Source organism: Lutra lutra, chromosome 1 (genome assembly GCF_902655055.1).
Source record: "Lutra lutra chromosome 1, mLutLut1.2, whole genome shotgun sequence".
In the NCBI taxonomy this organism is placed as follows: Eukaryota; Metazoa; Chordata; class Mammalia; order Carnivora; family Mustelidae; genus Lutra; species Lutra lutra.
This window is the reverse complement of record NC_062278.1, coordinates 118,175,263-118,196,115: the sequence shown is the minus strand read 5'-3', so window position 1 is coordinate 118,196,115 and position 20,853 is coordinate 118,175,263. Positions and strand designations below refer to the sequence as shown.

General features: G+C 33.9%; 1 protein-coding gene across 3 annotated transcripts in view; it reads left to right on the top strand.

Annotated features, from left to right (window-relative positions):
• Positions 1–20,853, top strand: part of ACAP2 (ArfGAP with coiled-coil, ankyrin repeat and PH domains 2) — a 161,442-nt gene that overhangs the window by 77,282 nt on the left and 63,307 nt on the right. For all 3 annotated transcript variants that reach the window (XM_047733587.1, XM_047733568.1, XM_047733578.1), the window contains 4 exons: positions 11,504–11,562; positions 12,922–13,105; positions 16,920–16,964; positions 20,148–20,243. In XM_047733587.1, the coding sequence (XP_047589543.1) occupies positions 11,504–11,562; positions 12,922–13,105; positions 16,920–16,964; positions 20,148–20,243 (384 nt within the window). The remainder of the gene's footprint in view (positions 1–11,503; positions 11,563–12,921; positions 13,106–16,919; positions 16,965–20,147; positions 20,244–20,853) is intronic.

Sequence of the window (20,853 nt, the reverse complement as noted above, 5' to 3'; positions counted from 1 at the left end):
TTTTTTAAGATTTTATTTATTTATTTGACAGAGATCACAAGTAGGCAGAGAGGCAGGCAGAGAGACAGGAGGAAGCAGGCTCCCTGCTGAGCAGAGAGTCCAATCCAGGGCTGGATCCCAGGATCCTGGGATCACGACCTGAGCCGAAGGCAGAGGCTTAACCCACTGAGCTACCCAGGCGCCCCTCTCATATCCTTTCTTTCTTTCTTTTTTTTTTTTAAAGATTTTATTTATTTATTTGACAGAGATCACAAGTAGGCAGAGAGGCAGGCAGAGAGACAGGAGGAAGCAGGCTCCCTGCTGAGCAGAGAGTCCAATCCCGGGCTGGATCCCAGGATCCTGGGATCATGACCTGAGCCGAAGGCAGAGGCTTAATCAACACTGAGCCACCCAGGTGCCCCTCTCATATCCTTTCTTTACCAAAAAGCTAAAAATGGATAAACCAAAGGTTTTTAGTATTTTGTTTAGATTCATACATTATTTTGATAACATTTAGCTTAGAATTTATATCTGCATACAAACTTTTACTTTATGAAAGGATGTTTTGTGAAATAATGTCTTACTAGATCTTCAGAGTTTTCCAAATGAATTTTTAGCAGAAATTTACCTCTTGTTGTCATTGTGACAGCAGTATCAGTATGGAATATTAGAATGTCTCCATAATATAATCTTTTTTGTTTTAGAGTTTTCTTCTAGCATTTTGAGTATTTCATCCCTAGGAGTTTGTTTTGGTACTTTGCAAAAACAATCAATGGCTTTGCAAGAAAATCTTCTATGCAGACATTTCAACCATTGCTGTTAATTTCAGCACAGTTCTTAACATGTAGAATCCTCACTCAGCAATAAACACTTCTGAAAAAGTTTTCTTCTGGATTAGTGATTGTTGTTGTGTTTATTTAGCATGCTGTCAAGTGCATCTGTTCTGTTACTCAAATGTGGTACCTTTTTTATTTCCTTTGCCTATTTGGAAATTGTAAAGTTTTGACATTGTCATTGCAAGCTAATATATTGTGCAATTTTGCAATTGTATGAGGCACTCTGGCTCTAGCTCTTATTTGGGTAGTCTTGTAACTAACTGCTTTTTTTTTTCTTTGTAACTGGTTTCTTAATCTGATATTGTTGTGACTGATCTCATAAAAGAACTTTGTCTCTTATTTTGTGTTTGCAGAACTTTAGAGTACAAATCTTTCTGTATGAAATGGATATTTTGTGTTGAAATCCTGTATGGTTTGCTTCTACCATGATTCATTTAATGACTTTGATATATGACTTTGATAAATGACTTTATCAAAGAAGATAATTTGGACCATTGTGTTTGTATTCTGAATGTGATCACTTTCCAGCACTATTTATTGAAAAGTTTTTCCATCATGGTGGGAAAACAACAATGAGTAAAAAATCTACTTAAGTATGAAAATGAAACAATATATGTCTTAAGGTTCAGAAATTGATATGTATATATGTATTTTTCTGCATTCTTAAAATGCTTTAAAATTATGTTGAAAGATAAAATGAACATTTAATAAATAAAATAGAAAATAATAATTCATTTTAGTTAATGCAATAAATGTTACTCTTATGTAAGATCAGAAAATCAGATTTTCAAAGTGTTTTAGATCTGCAAATGCCTACAATCCCATTTAAATGTTTATGTGCATTTGTTTATTTCAAGTTTTTATTTAAATTCTAGTTAACATATAGTGTAATATTAGTTTCAGGGGTGGAATTTAGTGATTCATCATTTATGTGTAACCCTCAGTGCTCATCACAACAGATTATGTGCATTTAATTTCACTTCAGAAATAAATGTTTTTTAATAATTAAAAGTAAAGCAATGAAATTTCATCAAGAGTCAGAGTTTGGCTAATTAATATCAAAAGCCAATAATAAATATCAAGAAGTAATAGTCAAAAAAATAATCGATTGTATTCTAATAGAAATACCTCATATAAATGATGATAAGGAAATAGCCATACATACCTTATAAGTAGGAGAAATATGAAAAATAAGAGCACATTAATAGCAAAAATTTATGATGAGGCAAAGAAAGATGAAATATTTTAACAGTGAGCACAAAGCCAAGAAGTGATGACAAACAAATTGTGACTAAAATAGTTTTGGGTGATTCAAATGGTAACACCAGGGGGAAGGTTACATAATTTTGTTTAAGTAATAATTACTGCACTTAAATACTTCACAGAGCAAGTCAGACAAATAAAATATAATTTTAGCAAAAATGTAATTTTAGCAGTTGGTAATTTTTGAATGGTTGTACCAAATAGAACAACTTCTTAAATCACCATGAGAATTTATAAACACGGGGGTGCCTGTGTGGCTCCGTTGGTTAAGTGTCTGACTCTTGATTTCAGTTCAGGTCATGATCTCACAGTTGTGAAATTAGGCCTGGCATTGGGTTCTATGCTGAGCATGGAGCCTGTTTTTAAGATTCTGTCTCCCTCTCCCTCTCCCTCTCTTAAAAAAACAAGAACAAAACCCAAAACCCTTATAAACACTAATATCTTAGGTAAGACTATTGACATCTTACTTATTTCTGGCTGTTTAAACACCCCAACATTTGGTGACTTAAAACAACTATTGTCATGTGTTTGGTAGGGGTTGGAGGGGACAACTTGTCTGTACATCTGTTGGTTTTGGTTGAGTGGCTTGTGTGTGGCTGGAGGATCGAGCACGTCTGGTGCCTCACCTGGGGTGGCTAGAATGGCTGGCACTGGCCTGGCTTCTCCTGCCCTTTGGAGTCTTTCATTCTTTAGGGCTTTTCTCTTACAATGTGGGTCTCTCTCCAGCAGGGTAGTCAGACTTCTTAATGTGATAACTGGTTTTTCTTAAGGCCTAGGCCTGGAAATGACACAAAATCATTTCTGCTACATTCTTTTGGTCAAAGCAAGACACAAGGGTACCCCAGATTCATTGTAAAGGGAAATTAACTCTACCTTTTGGTGGGAGAGTACCATGCACATGGAGGGATGAGAGGACTTCTTGGTGTTCATCTATATATACAGTCCATTGTATCTTTCAATACACCAGTAGGGTGTGCCATGACCCAAGTGTTTGGAACCTTTAGAAAAAATTTGTCCCCATCCCTAAAACTCAAACAGGGAATCTGCTTGAGACTCTCCCTCTCCCTCTGCCCTTCCCCTCTGCTCGCTTACGATCTTTCTCTCAAATAAATAAATAAAATCTGAAAAACAAAAAAAGATTCAGTGAGTCCACAGCCATACTCCTATACTCTTCTATAGATTTTGGAAAGGACAGGATGATTATGTCCTGTAGAATTATAGAAGAAAGTGCTGTGGTAGTTGAGTAATATTTAAATGGAAGACAACCACTATGAACAAAAGACTGTAAGTTTATAAAATTTATAAATTTACAAAATTTATACTTCGAACCAATGGGACCTAAATGGTAAGAACTGGGAACTTTTCAGTGCCAACTATGAATGTGTAACATGTCTTCAGCTAACCTTCCTAGAGTACTGTTTGCCATGTGTGAAGTGCATCTCAGCTTTCATCCTTTCCTGAAAGCAGATGAGCTAGTGTTGCTTTAACCAGGTCCAAGCATGAATGGGGAGTAAACCTGAGTGTAAGCCGTTAGTTTTAAAGACTGATTGATTGATTTTAGAGAGGGCGAGTGGTGGGAAGCTAAGGGAGAGAGAGAGAGAGATTCCTTAAGCAGACTCTCCACGTGGAGCCCAACATGGGGCTCGATCCCACAATATTGAGATCATGATCTGAGCTTGAAAATCGAGAGTCTGCCACTTAACCAACTGAGCCACCCAGGCACCCAAAGCCATTGGCGTTAAACAGCCATATGTTATCTTTGCACTCAAGTCAGATCCTTTTATAATTAGCAGCTAGGTCAAATGATTCATTGTTGATTATTTGCTACATATATATGTCACTAGAAATAATACTGTTAATGTCCAGAAATAGAATTGAACCTTAGCTTTCGTGTTGGTAGCTACCCTCACCCACCAAATGTCTCACTGTGGCTTTATTATACCCTTCCAGGTTTTGTGGTATAGAAACAGAAGACAAGACCTGAGATGTACTCAATTCTGTGGATAAAACCATTTTTTGGGTCTAAAACCTAGGTATAGTTTTTGGGTGGTCACCAAGCACGTTGGATAAGATCTGGATCAGAATCCGCAACTAGTGAAGATAGTAGAACACAACACAAGGAAAATGGGGAAATCAGATAAAGGGAGAAAACTTAGGAGTTTTACAAACTTCATTTGGTACCTGGCTTCCAGGAACATTGACAAGGCTGCTTTTATTTCAGCCTCTGATTCTTTCAAGTTGTTGTTTTTTTTTTTTTTTAGATTTTATTTATTTATTTGACAGAGAGAAATCACAAGCAGGCAGAGAGGCAGGCAGAGAGAGAGGAGGAAGCAGGCTCCCCGCTGAGCAGAAAGCCCGATGTGGGGCTTGAACCCAGGACCCGGGATCATGACCTGAGCCGAAGGCAGCGGCTCAACCCACTGAGCCACCCAGGCGCCCCTGATTCTTTCAAGTTTTGACGAGCTTCTTATTTTTAGCATATGAAAAGGAACGCTGTGAGTTCTGCCTCAGGCAGAGTGTAGATTAGTGATTTAGGAAGTGGAACTAACTGGAGGCAACTCTGTGGAGCAGTTCCGCACAGGAAGAGCAGTAGTTAGCTGGTAGGTTGGCCCAGTGGCATGCAGTTGGCAAGTATGAGACAACTCTTTACTCAGTTGCTTTTGCATTAACAACATACTTGTCACTGTAGTGAGGTGTTGAAGATATGTTGCCTAGATAATTGTCAGTTTCCTAAAATACTTCTTACTCCTCTTCAAGCATATATAAAATTTAGTTCAGGTAATGCTCTATCTTGGAGAATGTAGATAGTAATGTTTTTATAGTTTTGAAACAATGACAGTGCTACACAGGAAAACGTTGTGTTTTTTTTCTCCCTGGAATATATGGATTTTTTAAAACAGCACTACTGAGGAATTATATAACCAGCATATGAAAGCATATAATTTCATGTTGACATATATAAATCTCCGTGTAAACTGTCACCTGAGTGAGCATAATAACAGTTACACCCCAAAAGTTTTCCTATGCCACTTTAGAATTCTGTTTGTGGTCTCCTTATTTCTAGACATTCACTGATCTGCTTTCTATCATTATTGGTTAGTTTGGATTTTCTAAATGAAATTAGTGTAATTATTTTGAAACACAGTAGTTTTATGGTTATCAATAATCCTTTTTTTATTGCTTAGTACTATTACACTGTATGGATATATCATAATTTATTTATCCATTAACCTGTTGATGGATGTATTAGTTACCTATTACTATACAGTGGATTACCCCAAAATTTAGTGGCTTAAAACAATAAACACTTACTATCATGGTTTCTGGGCCAGGAATTTTTAAAGAGCTGGGTTGCTCTGGCTCAGAGTCTTCTGTGAGATTGCTGTTAAGGTGTTGGTTGGGCCACAGTCAGTTGAAAACTTTACTGGGGCTGGAGGATCTACTTCCAAGACAGGGCCATGTACATGGCTGTTGGATCCAGGCCTCAGTTCCTCCCAAGGATCCTCCTCCCTGGGCAGGAATTCTTCAATGTCCTTACTACATGGAATGCAGTTACTACCTAAACAAGTGATCCAAGAGCAAGAGCAAAGAGAAAGCTGCATTACTTTTCATGACTTAGTCTTAGAAGTCATACATTGTCACTTCCTCCAAATTACCATTTGTTAGAAGTAAGGTACTATAACCAGCCTTTTCTCAAGGAGAGAAGCATCAGACTCCACTTTTGAAGGGAGGAGTGTTAAAGAATTTGTGGACACCACAATGAACATTTGAGTTGTTTCTGGGTTTTGGATATTACAAATAAAGCTGCCTATAAAAATTTATGTAAAAGTTTACATAGGTATATGCATTTATTTCTTTTGTGTAAATAGGAGTAGAATGGCTAATTCATAAGGTAGGATTATGTTTAACTTTTTACAAAACTATTTGTGAAGACTACAAAACATTGCTAAGAAAAATTAAGGGAAGAGAAAAGAACTTATTTTATTATTGTTTATAATAATGTTAATATTCTTTCCTATGTTAAATTTAAAAAAATTTTTAACTTCTTCAAAGAAATTAAAGAAAACCTCACAAAATTTGGAAATTGTTTTCCAAAGTTGACTATATATTTTACAGCAGCCATGTCTGAGAGTTCTGGTTGTTTCACACAATCAAAACACTTGGTATGGTCATTCTTTTTAAATGAATCATGGTTTTAATTTGCATATTCTTAATAACTAATGATGCTGAGCATCTTTTTTTTGTGTGTTTATTTTCCATAAGTGTATCTTCTTTGGTAAAATGTCAGATCTTTTGCCCATTAAAAATTTCTGGAGTTTTAAAATCTTACTATTATTTAGTTGAAAGAATTCTTTCTGTATTCCAGATATGTTTTTTGTCAGATAAATGTTTTGCAGATATTTCCTCTCAGGCTTTTACTTGTCTTTTTCACTTTTATAACCATATCTTTTGAAGAGCAGTACTTTTTAATTTTGATTGTCAATTTATTGATTGTCTTTTTTTTTTATAGTTTTCTTTTTGTGTCCTACCAAGAAATGTTTACCGATTTATTCTGTGTTTAGATTTGTGATCCATTCTGAGTTAAATTTTCTATATGTTTGCATGGTAAGGGTCAAGGTTTATTTTTTTCAGCATATGACTCTTCAGTTGTTTGTTCTAACACCATTTGCTCAAAAAATTATCTTTCCCATATTGGCACCTTTTGGAAGGCAGCTGTTCTCACCAGTGTACCACCAGTGCCACATTGTTGGCACCTTTTGTCTAAAAAAATGTGTGTATCATTTTGGGGCTCTCTTTAGTTTCACTGATCTTTTTGCTTATCTTTATTCTAATAGCATAATAGCCTAATTACTGTAGCTTTCATAGTAAGCCTTGAAGTCAGGTAGTGTAGCTATTCCAGCTTTGTTCCTTTTTTTCGAAATTGGCTTGCTATTCTAGTTCTTTTACGTTCTCACATAAATTTTAGAATCAGAGTTTCAGAAAATCTTAAGAAAATCTTACTGGGATTTTGAGTGGTGTTGCATTGAATGTATAGATCAGTTTGGTGAGAATTGACATCATACTAGTATTGAGTCTTCCAATCCATGAACACAATTTATCTCTCCGTTTATTTAAGTTTTCTTTAATTTCTCTTAGTAATGTTTTGTAGTCTTCACTGTACAAGTCTTACATATCTTTTGTCAGATATATCCCCAAGTATTTCCTATTTTTTGATGCTACTGTAAATATTTTTTTTTAAAGATTTTATTTATTTGACAGAGATCACAGGTAGGCAGAGAGAGGGGAAGGGAAGCAGGCTCCCTGCTGAGCAGAGAGCCCGGTGCTGGGCTCCATCCCAGGACCCTGGGATCCTGACCTGAGCCGATGGCAGAGGCTTTAACCCACTGGGCCACCCAGGCGCCCTTACTATAAATATTTTTTAAAGTTTGGTTTCTAATTAGTTGTTGCTGGTATATAGAAGTTGGTTTATGTATATTGACTTTGTTCCTGTAGCCCTGCTAAATACACTTACTGGTTCTAGTAGACTTTTCTGTAAATTCCATATTATCTGTATTGCCAATCATATCACCTGTGGATAGTTTTATATTCTTCCTTTCTAATATTTTCCCCCTTTTTTCATTTTTCTTGCTTACTTGCATTGCTAGGATTTCTAGTACGATGTTGAATAGAGGTGATGAGAGCAGACATTCTTTCCTTGTTCTTGATCATTGCCATTAAGAAGCCTTTCACCACTAAATATGTTAGCTGTAGGTTTTTCATATGTGCCTTTTATTAATTTGAGGAAGTCCCCTTCTCTTCCTGGATTCTTGAGAAATTTTGTCCGGAATGGATGTCGTATTTGGTTAAATGCTTTTTTGTATCTGTTGAGATAGTCATATAGTTTCTGTTTTAGTTTGTTAACATGGTAATTTATAGTCATTGTCTTTAAGTGTTAAATCAATCTTGCAATTCCAAAATAAATCCCAATTAGTTATGATATGTTGTCCTTTTTATATGTTGTTATTATATATCAGTTACATACTAAGAATTTTTGCATCTGTATTCATGATGGATATTGAGGGTTCCCTTATTTCCATATGCTTACCAACACTTGTTCTTATCTTTTTGATATTAGCCATTCTGACTTGTGTCAGGTGATAGCTCATTATGATTTTGATTTGCATTTCCCTGATGATGAGTGATGTTGAGCATCTTTCTATGTGCTTGTTGGCCATCTGTGTATTATCTTTGGAAAAATGTCAACCCAGGTTGTCTGCCAATTTTAAACCAGATTGTTTATTTTATGTATGAATTCTTTTTTTTTTTTTTAAGTTTTTTTTTTTTTTTAATTTATTTGAGAGAGAATGAGAGCGAGAGCAAGAGACATCACAAAGGGAGAGAGAAAGGGAGACGCAGACTTCCCACTGAGTGGGGAGCCTGATGTGGGGCTTGATCCCAGAACCCTGAGATCGTCACTTGAGTGGAAGGCAGATGCTTAACCAACTAAACCGTCTAGGTGCCCTGTGTATGATATCTTTATGTATTTTGGGTATTAACCCCTTATCAGATATATCATTTGCAAATATCTTCTTCTAGTCAGTATGTTGCCTTTTCATTTTATTGATGGTTTCCTTCACCATGCAAAAGCTTTTTAATTTCATGTAGTCACAATTGTTTATTTTTCTTTTATTTCCCTTGCCTGGGGAGGTAGACTCAGAAAAACACTAAGGCCAATGTCCAAGAGTTTATTGTCTGTGTATTCTTTTAGGATATTTATGGTTTCAGGTGTCACATTTAGGTCTTTAATCTATTTTGAATTTGTTTTTGTGTATGGTGTAGGAAAGTGGTCCCATTTAATTCTTTGCATGTAGCTAGCCAGTTTCCCCAACAGTATGTATTGAAGAGACTGTGTTTTTCTCTGCTGTATATTCTTATAGATTAATGGAACATGAGTTTGTTTCTGGGTTCTTTATTCTGTTCCATTGATCTGTGTGTATGTTTTTCTGCTAGCACCATAATATTTGATTATTATAGCTTGGTAGTATAGTTTGAAATCTGGGATTGTGATGCCTCCAATTTTGTTCTTTTGCAAGATTGCTTTGGATCTTTGGGGACTTTTGTAGTTCCACACAAATTTTAGGATTGTTTGTCCTAATTCTGTGATAAATGCTATTAATTAGTTTTATGAATTTTTACAAACACATACAGTTGGATCTTATACCACAGTCTATACTCATGACAGTTCTAGTAACCCTAAGAATACCCTTATTTTACTCCTTTGTTATTACCCTTCCATCTATCCCTGACCACTAGAAATTTCTGATTTATTTTTTTATCCCTTTAGTTTTATCTTTCTTGATATAAATGGAATCATATAGCTTGTAGCCTTTTGAATATGATTTATTTTACTTAGGTAAATCTATTGAGATTCATCTATGTTGTTGTATGTATTAATTGTTGTTCCTTTTTATTATTGAGTAGTATTCAATTGCGTGGATGTACAATAGTTTATTTCTTCAAGGATGTTTGGATTGTTTCCAGGTTTTGGCAGTTAATAATGGAGTTGCTATAAATGTTTGGATACAGAGTTTGGCGTAAATCTAAGTTTTTTTTTTTTTCTTGGGCAAGTGCCTAGGAATGGGATTGCTAAGTTTTATGTAAGTATAGCTTTAACTTTTTAGTATATGGGAGGTTTTTAACTGTAGATTCTATTTCTTTTATTCTGTTTAGGTTATTGATTTCTTACTGAGTGAGTTTTGGTAGTTTTTGTGTTTCAAAGAATTAACCCATCTTGCTTGTTGAATGTATAGGCATAAAATTATTCCTCAGTTCCCCTGATTATTCTTTTTAATATTTGTAGAATCTGTGGTTTTGTCATCTCTCTCCTTCTTGGTAATTAAAGGTTTTTTGTTTGTTTGTTTGTTTGTTTTTGTTTTTTTTTTAGAGTTGGGAGGAGGGACAGAGGGAGAGAGAGAGAAAGAGAGAGAGAGAGAACCTCAGGTAGGCCCCACACCCAGCATGGAACCCAATGTGATACTTGATTTCACAACCCTGAGCCAAAATCAAGAGTCAGACACTTAACTGATTGAGCCACCCAGGTGCCCCTGAAGTTTGTGTTTTAAAATTTTTTCTTGATCATTTTGGCAGGAGGTTTATCAACTTTATTGATCTTCTGAAAGAACTGGCTTATGGTTTCGTTGAGTTTTGGTTACTGATTTTCTGTTTTCTGTTTAGCTGACTTCCGAGCATCTTTATTATTTCCTCTCTTATGCTTAATTTGAATTTAATACTTTGGATTTAACATATTACAGAAAATGATTTTTTTCTCTCGAAGTAAATTGTCATATTTTTAAATCCTGTAGTACTCAACTCAGGTGTGGTGTGTGTGTGTGTGTGTAGGTGTGTGTGGTGTTGGTGTTTAGTATTTAGTAGCAAGATTTCAGAGAAAATGAAACTGATACTGTTTTTAATGAGAAGGATACAGGATTTTTTTTGTTTTGTTTTGAATATTGAGATATATATATATATATATATATATATATATATTTAAGGATTTCACTTATTTATTTGACAGAGAGAAATAGTAAGAGCAGGAACACAAGCAGGGGGAGTGGGAGAAGGAGAAGCAGGCTTCCTGAAGTGCAGGGAGCCCGACACGGGGCTCAATCCCAGGACACTGGGATCATGACCTGAGCCGCGGCAGTTAACAACTGAGCTACCCAGGTGCCCCTAAATACTGATTTTTGTGCCTGTTCATCTGACATCTGTTTCAAAGTTTAAATGTAGAGTATCTATAAATTATCGCAGTACTCAGAATTTCCCTGACAAGCCCAGTGAAATTTCCCACACATAGAACTAATAAAGTTTAATATGTGGCATTATTTAAGTGGGGCAAAATATTGTCATAAGGAATAAAATTTTGTTCTTTTCTCCAGTCTTAATGGTCATTGAACCTAAAGGACTATATAATGTTTACTCGAATTAATAATATAAAACATTTAAATCCCTATGTCTTCCCAAATGAGAAACCTCTAACTAAGATATAAGGCAGTTCTGGAGTTGTTTTTACTTGAGGTGTTTTGATACATTAAAGTAAGAAATTCCTGTAGTAAATGAAGTAGAATTTGTGTTACTCTTTCAGGTTGTTTTTCAAAGCTTGAATTAAAATCAAGGAAATAAATTGCTCTATTGTTTGAGCACTCTATTTAAATGGTAATGCAGATTTGATTTTTCTCTGTAATTAGAAATAATTTTAATTTTTAGACAGATGAAATTAACTTGAAAGTTTCAGTTTCTTTTTAAATGCTTATTTTTTATGTAGTCTTCAGTAAGAAGTATAGGTGTTTTTAGAATTGAGTACTGGTAGAAGGATGTGTTACTTATCAACCTATATATAATTTTTTGTTTACTTTTCTAGTTGTTTAATGTTACATTTTATCTTTCAGATCCTATTTGACCAAACTCAGAGATCAATTAAAGCACAGCTTCAGAACTTTGTTAAAGAGTAAGTCAATAGCAGTAAAGAGAAAGAAAAGCAACCCATTAATGATCACATCTGGGAGTTGGTGGTATCTTTTGGGAGGAATTTTATGGACTGTGATTTACTGAAAATACTAGAGTTTTTGGTTTTTTGCTTTGTAAAATGTATATTGCTTTTCCTCATGAATACTCCATAAGGGAATCAGACTTCATGCCTTTCAGTGAATCATTTATACTGTGAAATTTGTATTCAGGATACATACCTAGGATTGTTATAGATTAAAAAATAAAATAAATAATGACCATTCAAAATCAAAGCAGGCCTCAAAAGTGGTTGAAATACTATTAGTTAGTATAGTTGAGGCTAAATTTTCCATTGTCTCAATATGGTATTTTCTTTGAAAAGAAGATAATGGAATATATGAGAATGAATCATGAAAGTGCATGTTTTTTGCTACATGTGAGTCTTTTGTGTCACATTCATCCCATTTTATATGCGAAATAAAATTAAACTAGAAATAAAAATGTGAACTTTCCAGATTGGAACAGTTTCTTTCCCACATGAATAATTCAGTTTTTCTCTTTTAATTATTGACAGAATATAGAAAATTACAGATAAAGTTGTTTATGCTACAGTATTCAGGATAAATTATAGATGTTAAAAGCTATAAAAAAGTGGCACGTCTCATGAATATAATGCACTGCCATTTAGTGGTTTAGAATTCATTGTCCTGTTAGTGATGTCTCACAGATTCTTTTCAAATAATAGACTAATGTTCAGAATGTCCTTATAGAATGTATGCATGAAAATTTATGGCTTCTTACAAAGACTTTAAATAAAGTCTTTCTCGGGTCTACTTTGTTATTATTTTAAAATCAGTTGTCTTCAAATCATTTTGCCTAGTTCTCTGATATAATAAAGTGCTTATCTAAGCTCATTAATGGAGTCAAGTGTTTCAGATTTTCAAACTACTGAAATGGAAACCATTACCCTTTATGGGTATACAGTTCTTTTTACCAAAGATTGTATATGTGTGTGTTAGAAGGATATATTCATGTCCTTTGGCATAGTAATTTCCCTCAACAAGAAACGAGTGATATTTCTTTCTTTTTTTTTTTTTTTTTAAGATTTTATTTATTTATTTGACAGAGATCACAGGTAGGCAGAGAGGCAGGCGGAGAGAGGAGGAAGCAGACTCCCTGCTGAGCAGAGAGCCCGATGTGGGGCTCGATCCCAGGACCCTGAGATCATGACCTGAGCCAAAGGCAGAGGCTTTAACCCACTGAGCCACCCAGGCGCCCCATGAGTGATATTTCTTAAAAGTGTGGTTTGTATTTCACCCATAGTAGGATTTATGGAAGTTTTACTCTTTTTATTTTTTAGAGATCTTAGAAAATTTAAAGATGCCAAGAAGCAATTTGAAAAAGTCAGTGAAGAAAAAGAAAATGCACTAGTAAAAAATGCTCAAGTACAAAGAAACAAACAGCATGAAGTTGAAGAAGCCACGAACATTCTGACAGCAACGAGAAAATGTTTTCGACACATAGCCCTCGACTACGTACTTCAGGTATATTTGTTATATGTTTTCAGAAAATGCTAACTAAACATGTCATTACTTTTGAATGATTGCACTGTAAAGAACTAATACTGTTTTCTTGAATCTAAAATTAAACAATGTTGTTGTGAAGACTTTTCACTTGAGTGTGTATCTGTGTATGCACATAAATATACGTGTATACCTTTGGTTTTGATTCCTTCCCCTTTTCACTTAACGTGATACTTTCCCCCATTTTTAAATGTTGTAAAAAACATTTTTAATTGCTTTATTTTATTCTGTGGAGTTGCTGTGTTAATTAATACTACTTAACAGACAGTGTTGCTATTTTTTACTGGCAATAGTGAAAATACAGTATTCAGTAATGCTAAATGATAACAACATCTTTGTATATAAATCTTTTGCCATATTTCTGATTATTTCTTTAGAGTAGATTCTTAGCTGTATTAAGGCATACCATGTTACCAAATGAAGAATATTTCTAGAAGCGGTGTTCTTATATTTGCATTACATTCTCTTTTTTAAAATAGAGATCAGTATTTGGTAAGTTGCCTGGTGATCTTCTGGTTCTATGTGTAATTGAAATCAGTTTGAATGTGCTATGTCTCCAGAGGGACTCGAGAGACATGAAAAGTGAAGGCAAAGCTACTTGATGTATTCCTACATATCATTAGTTGAAAGCTTTAAAGCTTAAGAAATTAGTTTGCCTGAATCTCCTTTTATAAAACAGCAGTGAAGTCCCCAGAGATTGCTGACTAGCAATCACAGATCATTTCTTCAGAAAAATGCACAAGTAACCGTGTACAAGTTAGTGATTAAAAACTACTTAGATAACTTTGCACAACAGTAGGAAGTGACTTTTTTTTTAAAAGTTTCTATTCACTAAGTGGGAAGTTAGAAAATGAAGTGCATTCCACTTATTAGTGAGAATCTTCTAGAATGGAATTGTCTGTAGTTCCTATCTTCTATTAGCTATCTCCCATTTACTGTACTTCCTGTGGTGGTACGAGTATTATCTTCCTATCCCATTCCACTGAAATGGCTCATGCTAAGGCTTACTCATTAGATACAGTTTAATTCTTAACCAACTTGACTATTGTCTTTCATTGAGACGGTGGACCACAACTGTCTTTTTTTGAAATATACTTTTGTCTTGATTTATCTTAAACCACTTTTACATTGCATTAACTTCTATTTAGCTTCTATTTATTAACTCTATTACTTTGTATTTCTTTTCACTTTTCACCTTGGGCTTCTTTCCTTTATCCAAAATCTTTTCAACCTCTTTTTCAGGGTTACCTCTTTGGTCCTATTCTTTTCCAACCTTTTGATTTCCCTGACAGTCTAATGCCTCTTGCTTGAATAACCATAATGTATAGATGACAAAATCTGTTTTTCTCAGATATCCCTCTTTCTTTTTGATCTACAATTGAGAACTGTCTTCTTCCAAATGGCTTTTTTCTTTCTTTTTTTTTTTTTTTTTTGCTCTTACCTAACTGAATGCCGACATCCTCTTACCCAATCCTAGAGATTCATATAGACAGTTACATCAGATATTCTCATTCTCAGCTGCTGTAGCTAAAAACCAAATTAAAAAATTCTGTGTGTTGGGGTACCTGGTGGCAGTTGATTGAGCATCTGTCTCTTGATTTTGGCTCAGGTCATGATCTCAGGGTCATGAGATCAAGCCCTGTCAGGCCCCATGCTGGGTGTGGTGCTTGCTTGGGATTCTCCCTCTCCCTTTCCCTCTGTGACCCACTTCCCTATCCCCTGCTGGTGCATACTCTCTCACTCTTAGAGAAAAAAAGTTCTCTGTACCTCTTAAGTCTGCTTTTCTTACCTTTGATGCAGCCCTAACACCAGTCTTAATTGTTTCTTGTTTTGAATTTTAAGATTTTCTCACAAAATTGGTCTTCTCAATTTTACCTGCCCTGTTACCACTTTGTTCTCTGTTCTGTGGTCAGTTATACAAGTTTTTCCAGGCAAAGTGAATCATTCTTGCCCCTGCCTTTGCTGTGCTGTCATAATAGTATCATACACATTGCTGTTAGAGCACTTAATCTCATTTATTATAATTATTTGTATCTCTTTTCTACTTCTAGGTTATATTCTCTCTAGTGGTTGGAAAATAAATTATCCATTTCCTTTAGTGTTCATCGAATAGTTTTAAGTTAGGCCCTCATGTCCCCCATAAGTATTACCTTATTTAATAAATTTTTCTGATGAGAACTCTTGTGTCATTTCATTATATGGCTAAAATGGCTATTTTAGGGCATAGTAAGTAATAAATACCCAAATTTATAAAATTTGTCATGTTTTAGCTTCTGTACATATTTGAATTTACTTTTTTATTCAAGTAAATGCTATTTTTCATTACCAAACATAAAACAATAGATAAAACAGAAACACTTTTGGCATTTTCCAAAGTCTGAATAATAGGTTATCTATCGCCTCTGCTTTACTTAGAGCATTTGAAAGTTAATATTTTAGTTCTCAAAACTGAAGAGGCCTTGAAACAGACATACAATACAAAGGAAATTAGTGCTTGTTTGAGCATAGTTATTTGGATTTTTCGTGGTGTGTTTTTAGTATTCTGATCAGTGCTTTAAAATTATAAAACAACAGGCAGAATATTTAGTGGGAAGAACATATCAAAAAGAGATATTCTGTAATCTTTTGACGATATTAGCAAAAAGTGAATGATTCTTTTTTTGTATAAACATTTAATTTCATTAAGCTGATATATAGTAGACAAAATACTTGTTAAGAATTTCTAGAGTTGGGACAGATACCATAAAAGCAACTTTCATAATTTACTGATCTTTCGGTAAGTTTAGTCTAATTAAAATATTGTTTAAAGTCTGTTAATTTAGTTAACAAATATTTATTGAGTCCTCACTATGTACCACTTGGAGAATGCAGCTGGGAATAAGGAAGACCTTGATCTTATGGAGCTCACACTTTAACTGGGGAAAAGACATAAGTAAATAAGAAAATATGAGGTGGTTATGAATGCTATGAGGGAAATAAATAGAGTTGTACTAGAGAGTACATAGGGCCTACATAGACCTTTCAGAGGAGCTAGTATTTCAGCTGGGACATGATTGGTAACAGGTAGCGTTATGCCTGTCTGGGCAGACAATTATGACATGAAGACAGAACAACTAGTTTGAAAGTGTTGAGATGGGAGTAGTTTGGGATTGGGGTTGGAGCACAGAAAGGGAAAGTAGAAGAAAACTGGGTTAGAGAGGTGAACATCACAAAGGGCCATGAAGGCTACACAAGGAAGTTGGAAGGTTTTAAGTTGGGCATAGCATAATCTTATTTATATTTTGAAAAGATCACTCTGTTGACTGTGTGGAGAATGGATTGCAGAGAGTCATGAGTATAGAGGCTAGTTCATAGGCTATTGCAACAGTCTAGAAAAGATACGGTGGTTGGTAGTAGTGGTAAAAGTGATGAGAGTTTGCATTAAGGATCTGTGTTGAAGGGTCTAGATGAACAGTTAGATAAGGAGGATGGGGAAAAGATGAAATTCTGAGAAATTAAAATGTCTATCAAGGTTATAGTTTTATCACTCAGTATTTATGACTTATGCATGGCCAGTTTTTCTTTGAGTTGAAAATAGATGAGAATTTCATTGGCATGTTTGTCTTAACTGTTTTTGCAAAACATGTGTCAAAGGGTGAAAAACTTGAGATTTGATTTTATTTACTTTTCTGGAAAAGTATCAAACTATCAGAATAAGCAAATTTTATAATATTGCATTGTAGATTAGTTTTTAAAATAAATGTTTGGGTGATTAACCAAGTGTATTTTCCCTCAGATTAATGTCCTTCAATCAAAAAGGAGATCAGAAATCCTAAAATCAGTAAGATATTTATTGAAATGATGTTTTCAACATTCTAATATGATCTAAGTGTACATATATAAGTGTTTAAAGCAGCATCATATGTGTGTATATGTATGTTTGTATATACATGTAAATATATTTATTCCAGGTTCAGAATTAATCTTAGAGATCTTTTCATACTTCTCCTATGTCACTTAACCAGTTTTTTTGTCTCCTTCATGTTATAGTTACTTATGTCTTTCTCCTCTATTAACATGCATTTAAATACTTGAGATTGAGGGCATGTATAAATCGTATCATTAAAAATAAAACAACCTTGAAAAAAAAAATAAATCGTATCATTTAGAGAATTTTTCCTTGGCATTATTGATGATTTTATTAGCCTGTTGGTTTGTTCTTTAGAGTGCTGTTTGAAAATAAAAGGTGATGAAATTTGAGGATAATGTTTTTCCCTGAGCCTCTATGCCCATTTTTTTTTGGATCTCCTTTAAAAAAAAAAAAAAAAAACAAAGCTAACGAGGAAGCAGACAGGGGATGATAGTTGTATGGCATTGCATTCTTTCATATTTTGAGAACCTTAGAAATAATTTTTGCTCTCTGTTAACTGAAGTGTTTTGTTTTTCATCCTGAAAGGGTGTACATAAATTGCTTTTGTATCTTGTACTCACCTAGCTTTTTCCTAAATTCTATATTTATGTTATTTCTTATCAGGTAAGTACCTTGTACTTGCTCTTTACTGCCATTTCCCTTTCTAGATTGAGATTAATGTATGTTAATTATAGAAAATTGAAAAGTAAAATGTATGAAGAAAGAAGTTAAAATACTTACAAATCTTACTACCAAGGGAGAACTACTCTTAATATCTTGGCATATATCCACCTTTTCCCCTCTCTTTCTGTGAGCATGTATGTATGTGAATGTGTATATGTGTGTTTTAAAATTGCACATAATTTTTAAAAAATGAAATAGGAATCATTGCTACATATGTTTTATAACTTTGTTCTTTTGATAGTAACTACAAAATCATCACGTCTTTAAATATTTTTTATTTTTAAAAATTTTTAATTAGTTTATTTTAAAAAGATTTTATTTATTTGAGAGAGAGAGAGAGTGAGAGAGAGCATGAGAGGGGAGAAGGTCGGAGAGAGAAGCAGACTCCTGGTGGAGCTGGGAGCCTGATGCGGGACTCTATCTTGGGACTCCAGGATCATGACTTGAGCCAAAGGCAGTCACTTAACCAACTCAACCACCCAGGAGCCCTAAATATTTTTTATTTAACGATGGGTTTCCTGCTCATATAGAATTCTACCATGTGAATATACTAGGTGTAGGCAACATTTTTTTGTGAAGGGCCAGGTAGTGAATATGTTAGGTTTTGTGGACCATGTAGTTTCTGTTGTAATTATTTAACTGTGATGTTGTAATGAGAAAGCAGCCATAGACAATATATAAATGAATAGCATTACTACGTGTTAATAAGAATTTTTCTTATGGATGTGGAAATTTGAATTTCATACAGTCTTCACATGTCATGAGTTTCATGTTTTTTCATTGTCTTTCAACCATTTAAAAAATGTAAAAACCACTTTAGCTCATAGGCCATCCAAAAATAGGTGATATGGCTGGATATAGTTTGCAGGTCAATTAAATATGCCATAAATTAGGTTTATCCATTAATGGATTTCTAAGTAATTTCCATGTTTTTGATATTAAAGAATACCACTATAGTGATCATTCTAATAAATAATATGATTATTTCCTTAGGATAGATTAAGATAAGAGATTATGTAGTCAGAGGGTTTAATTTTAAGAGTTATACAACATTTCCACTAGTAGTATGTGAAAGTGAACCATATTATGAACCCTGGGTACCAATTTCTCCCACTCTACCTATAATTTGGTAGATAGAAAATGTCATGTCATGTCATTGTTCAATTTTGCATATCTTTAATACAATGAGTTTGTATTAAATATGTGTGAGTTTGGATTTTTTTTCCTGTATATTTTGGCCTCTGTGTTTCCTGTATTTTTGTTAGTCCTCTTTTTCATACTGATTTGTAACATCTTTTTATATTTTAAGACCATTAACCCTTTGTCATGTGTGTTTTCCTAGTTTATCATTCATCTTTTAATATGTTTATTATGTGTTTTGATGTACAGCATGTTTTACATTTTTATGTAGTTGTAGCTATTAAACTTTCACCCTCTTTTTTATATCTGTTTTTTATTATATTCATGAAGTTGCACAACTACTGTTAATCTAATTCCAGAATAATCTTTTATTGAGCTTTGTCCTTTTGTGTTTGTGTTTTATTTAATTGGTTTTCTCTTCAAAAAATTTTCTTTTGAAGCATTCTTGAATATTAAATTTTAAACTTCAGAATTTTAAACAGATGCCTCATCTTGCTAAAAATAAACATGGGTGTTTGGAGGATTCTTTTTACTAATATTGAATTAAATTCCTAACCATGTAAAAACAAATAAAAATAAGGGTGATTTTTTTCTCATGAACAGGTAAAATATAGGAAAACTTAGAAAAAAATCTTAACCTGTTAGCAGCATTTTTGGATACTGGGAATGAATATGAATATGCATAAACCTCCATATTGGCAAAGTCTGTTGACTCATTTTATTTCAGTGACTTGAGAAGGAAAATAATCACTCCCCTACTTTGGGCTGTGCTTAGTGATCCTAGTCAGTTGTAAGGTGTAATTTTTAATTTATATATATATATTTTTTATATTTTTAATTTATATTTCCCCTTCTAATTTTCTTTTCTTTTCTTTTCTTTTTTTTTTTTTTTTTGCAATTTAAAATTTTGCCAGGGAGTTTGGTTGAAAGGCATATAGATATTTTATAATGTACGTGGGAAGATGGTGAAAGTATTGAAAACATGATTTTTTCTTTCAATTATTACCATATGAAGTTTGATTGTCTGGATATAGTCTAAACAACTAAAATTTGTTTTTTTTTTAATGTTAAACCACTTGGAGATTTCTTTAAATATAACTTATTCTTGCTTCACAAATATTTCTGAAATACTCTTAAGAAAAATGACTTAATTTTAATTTTAAATAGGTTTGATATTTTGGGTTCTAATGGAAAAATTTTTAAACATTAGATAAGATTAAGATTTTTAAAAATTTTGGAATATTTAAGAATTGATTTTAAAATGCTAAACTTTTTTTTTTCTCTTATCAGATGTTATCTTTTATGTATGCCCATTTGGCCTTCTTCCATCAAGGGTATGATCTATTTAGTGAACTTGGGCCCTACATGAAGGATCTTGGTGCACAGGTAATATTGTCCTGTATTGCTTGATTCTGTGTTATACATTGATATCTGTATCTTTTTTTCATTGAGATATAATACTGCATTAATTTAGGTGTATAAAATAATTTGAGATATATGTGTGTGTTTTTTTTAAGATTTTATTTATTTATTTGTCAGAGAGAGATAGCATAAGCAGGCAGAATGGCAGGCAGACGCAGAGGGAGAAGCAGGAACCCCGTGAACAAGGAGCCCGATGTGGGCCCTGGGATCATGACCTACGCCAAAGGCAGCTGCTTAACCAACTGAGCCACTCAGGCATCCCGAGATATATGTAAATGTATATGTGGCTGTCCAATTTTCCCAACACCATTTATTGAAGAGGCTGTCTTTTTTCCATTGGACATTCTTTCCTGCTTTGTCGAAGATGAGTTGACCATAGAGTTGAGGGTCTATTTCTGGGCTCTCTATTCTGTTCCATTGATCTATGTGTCTGTTTTTGTGCCAGTACCATGCTGTCTTGATGATGACAGCTTTGTAATAGAGCTTGAAGTCCGGAATTGTGATGCCACCGACTTTGGCTTTCTTTTTCAATATTCCTTTGGCTATTCGAGGTCTTTTCTGGTTCCATATAAAT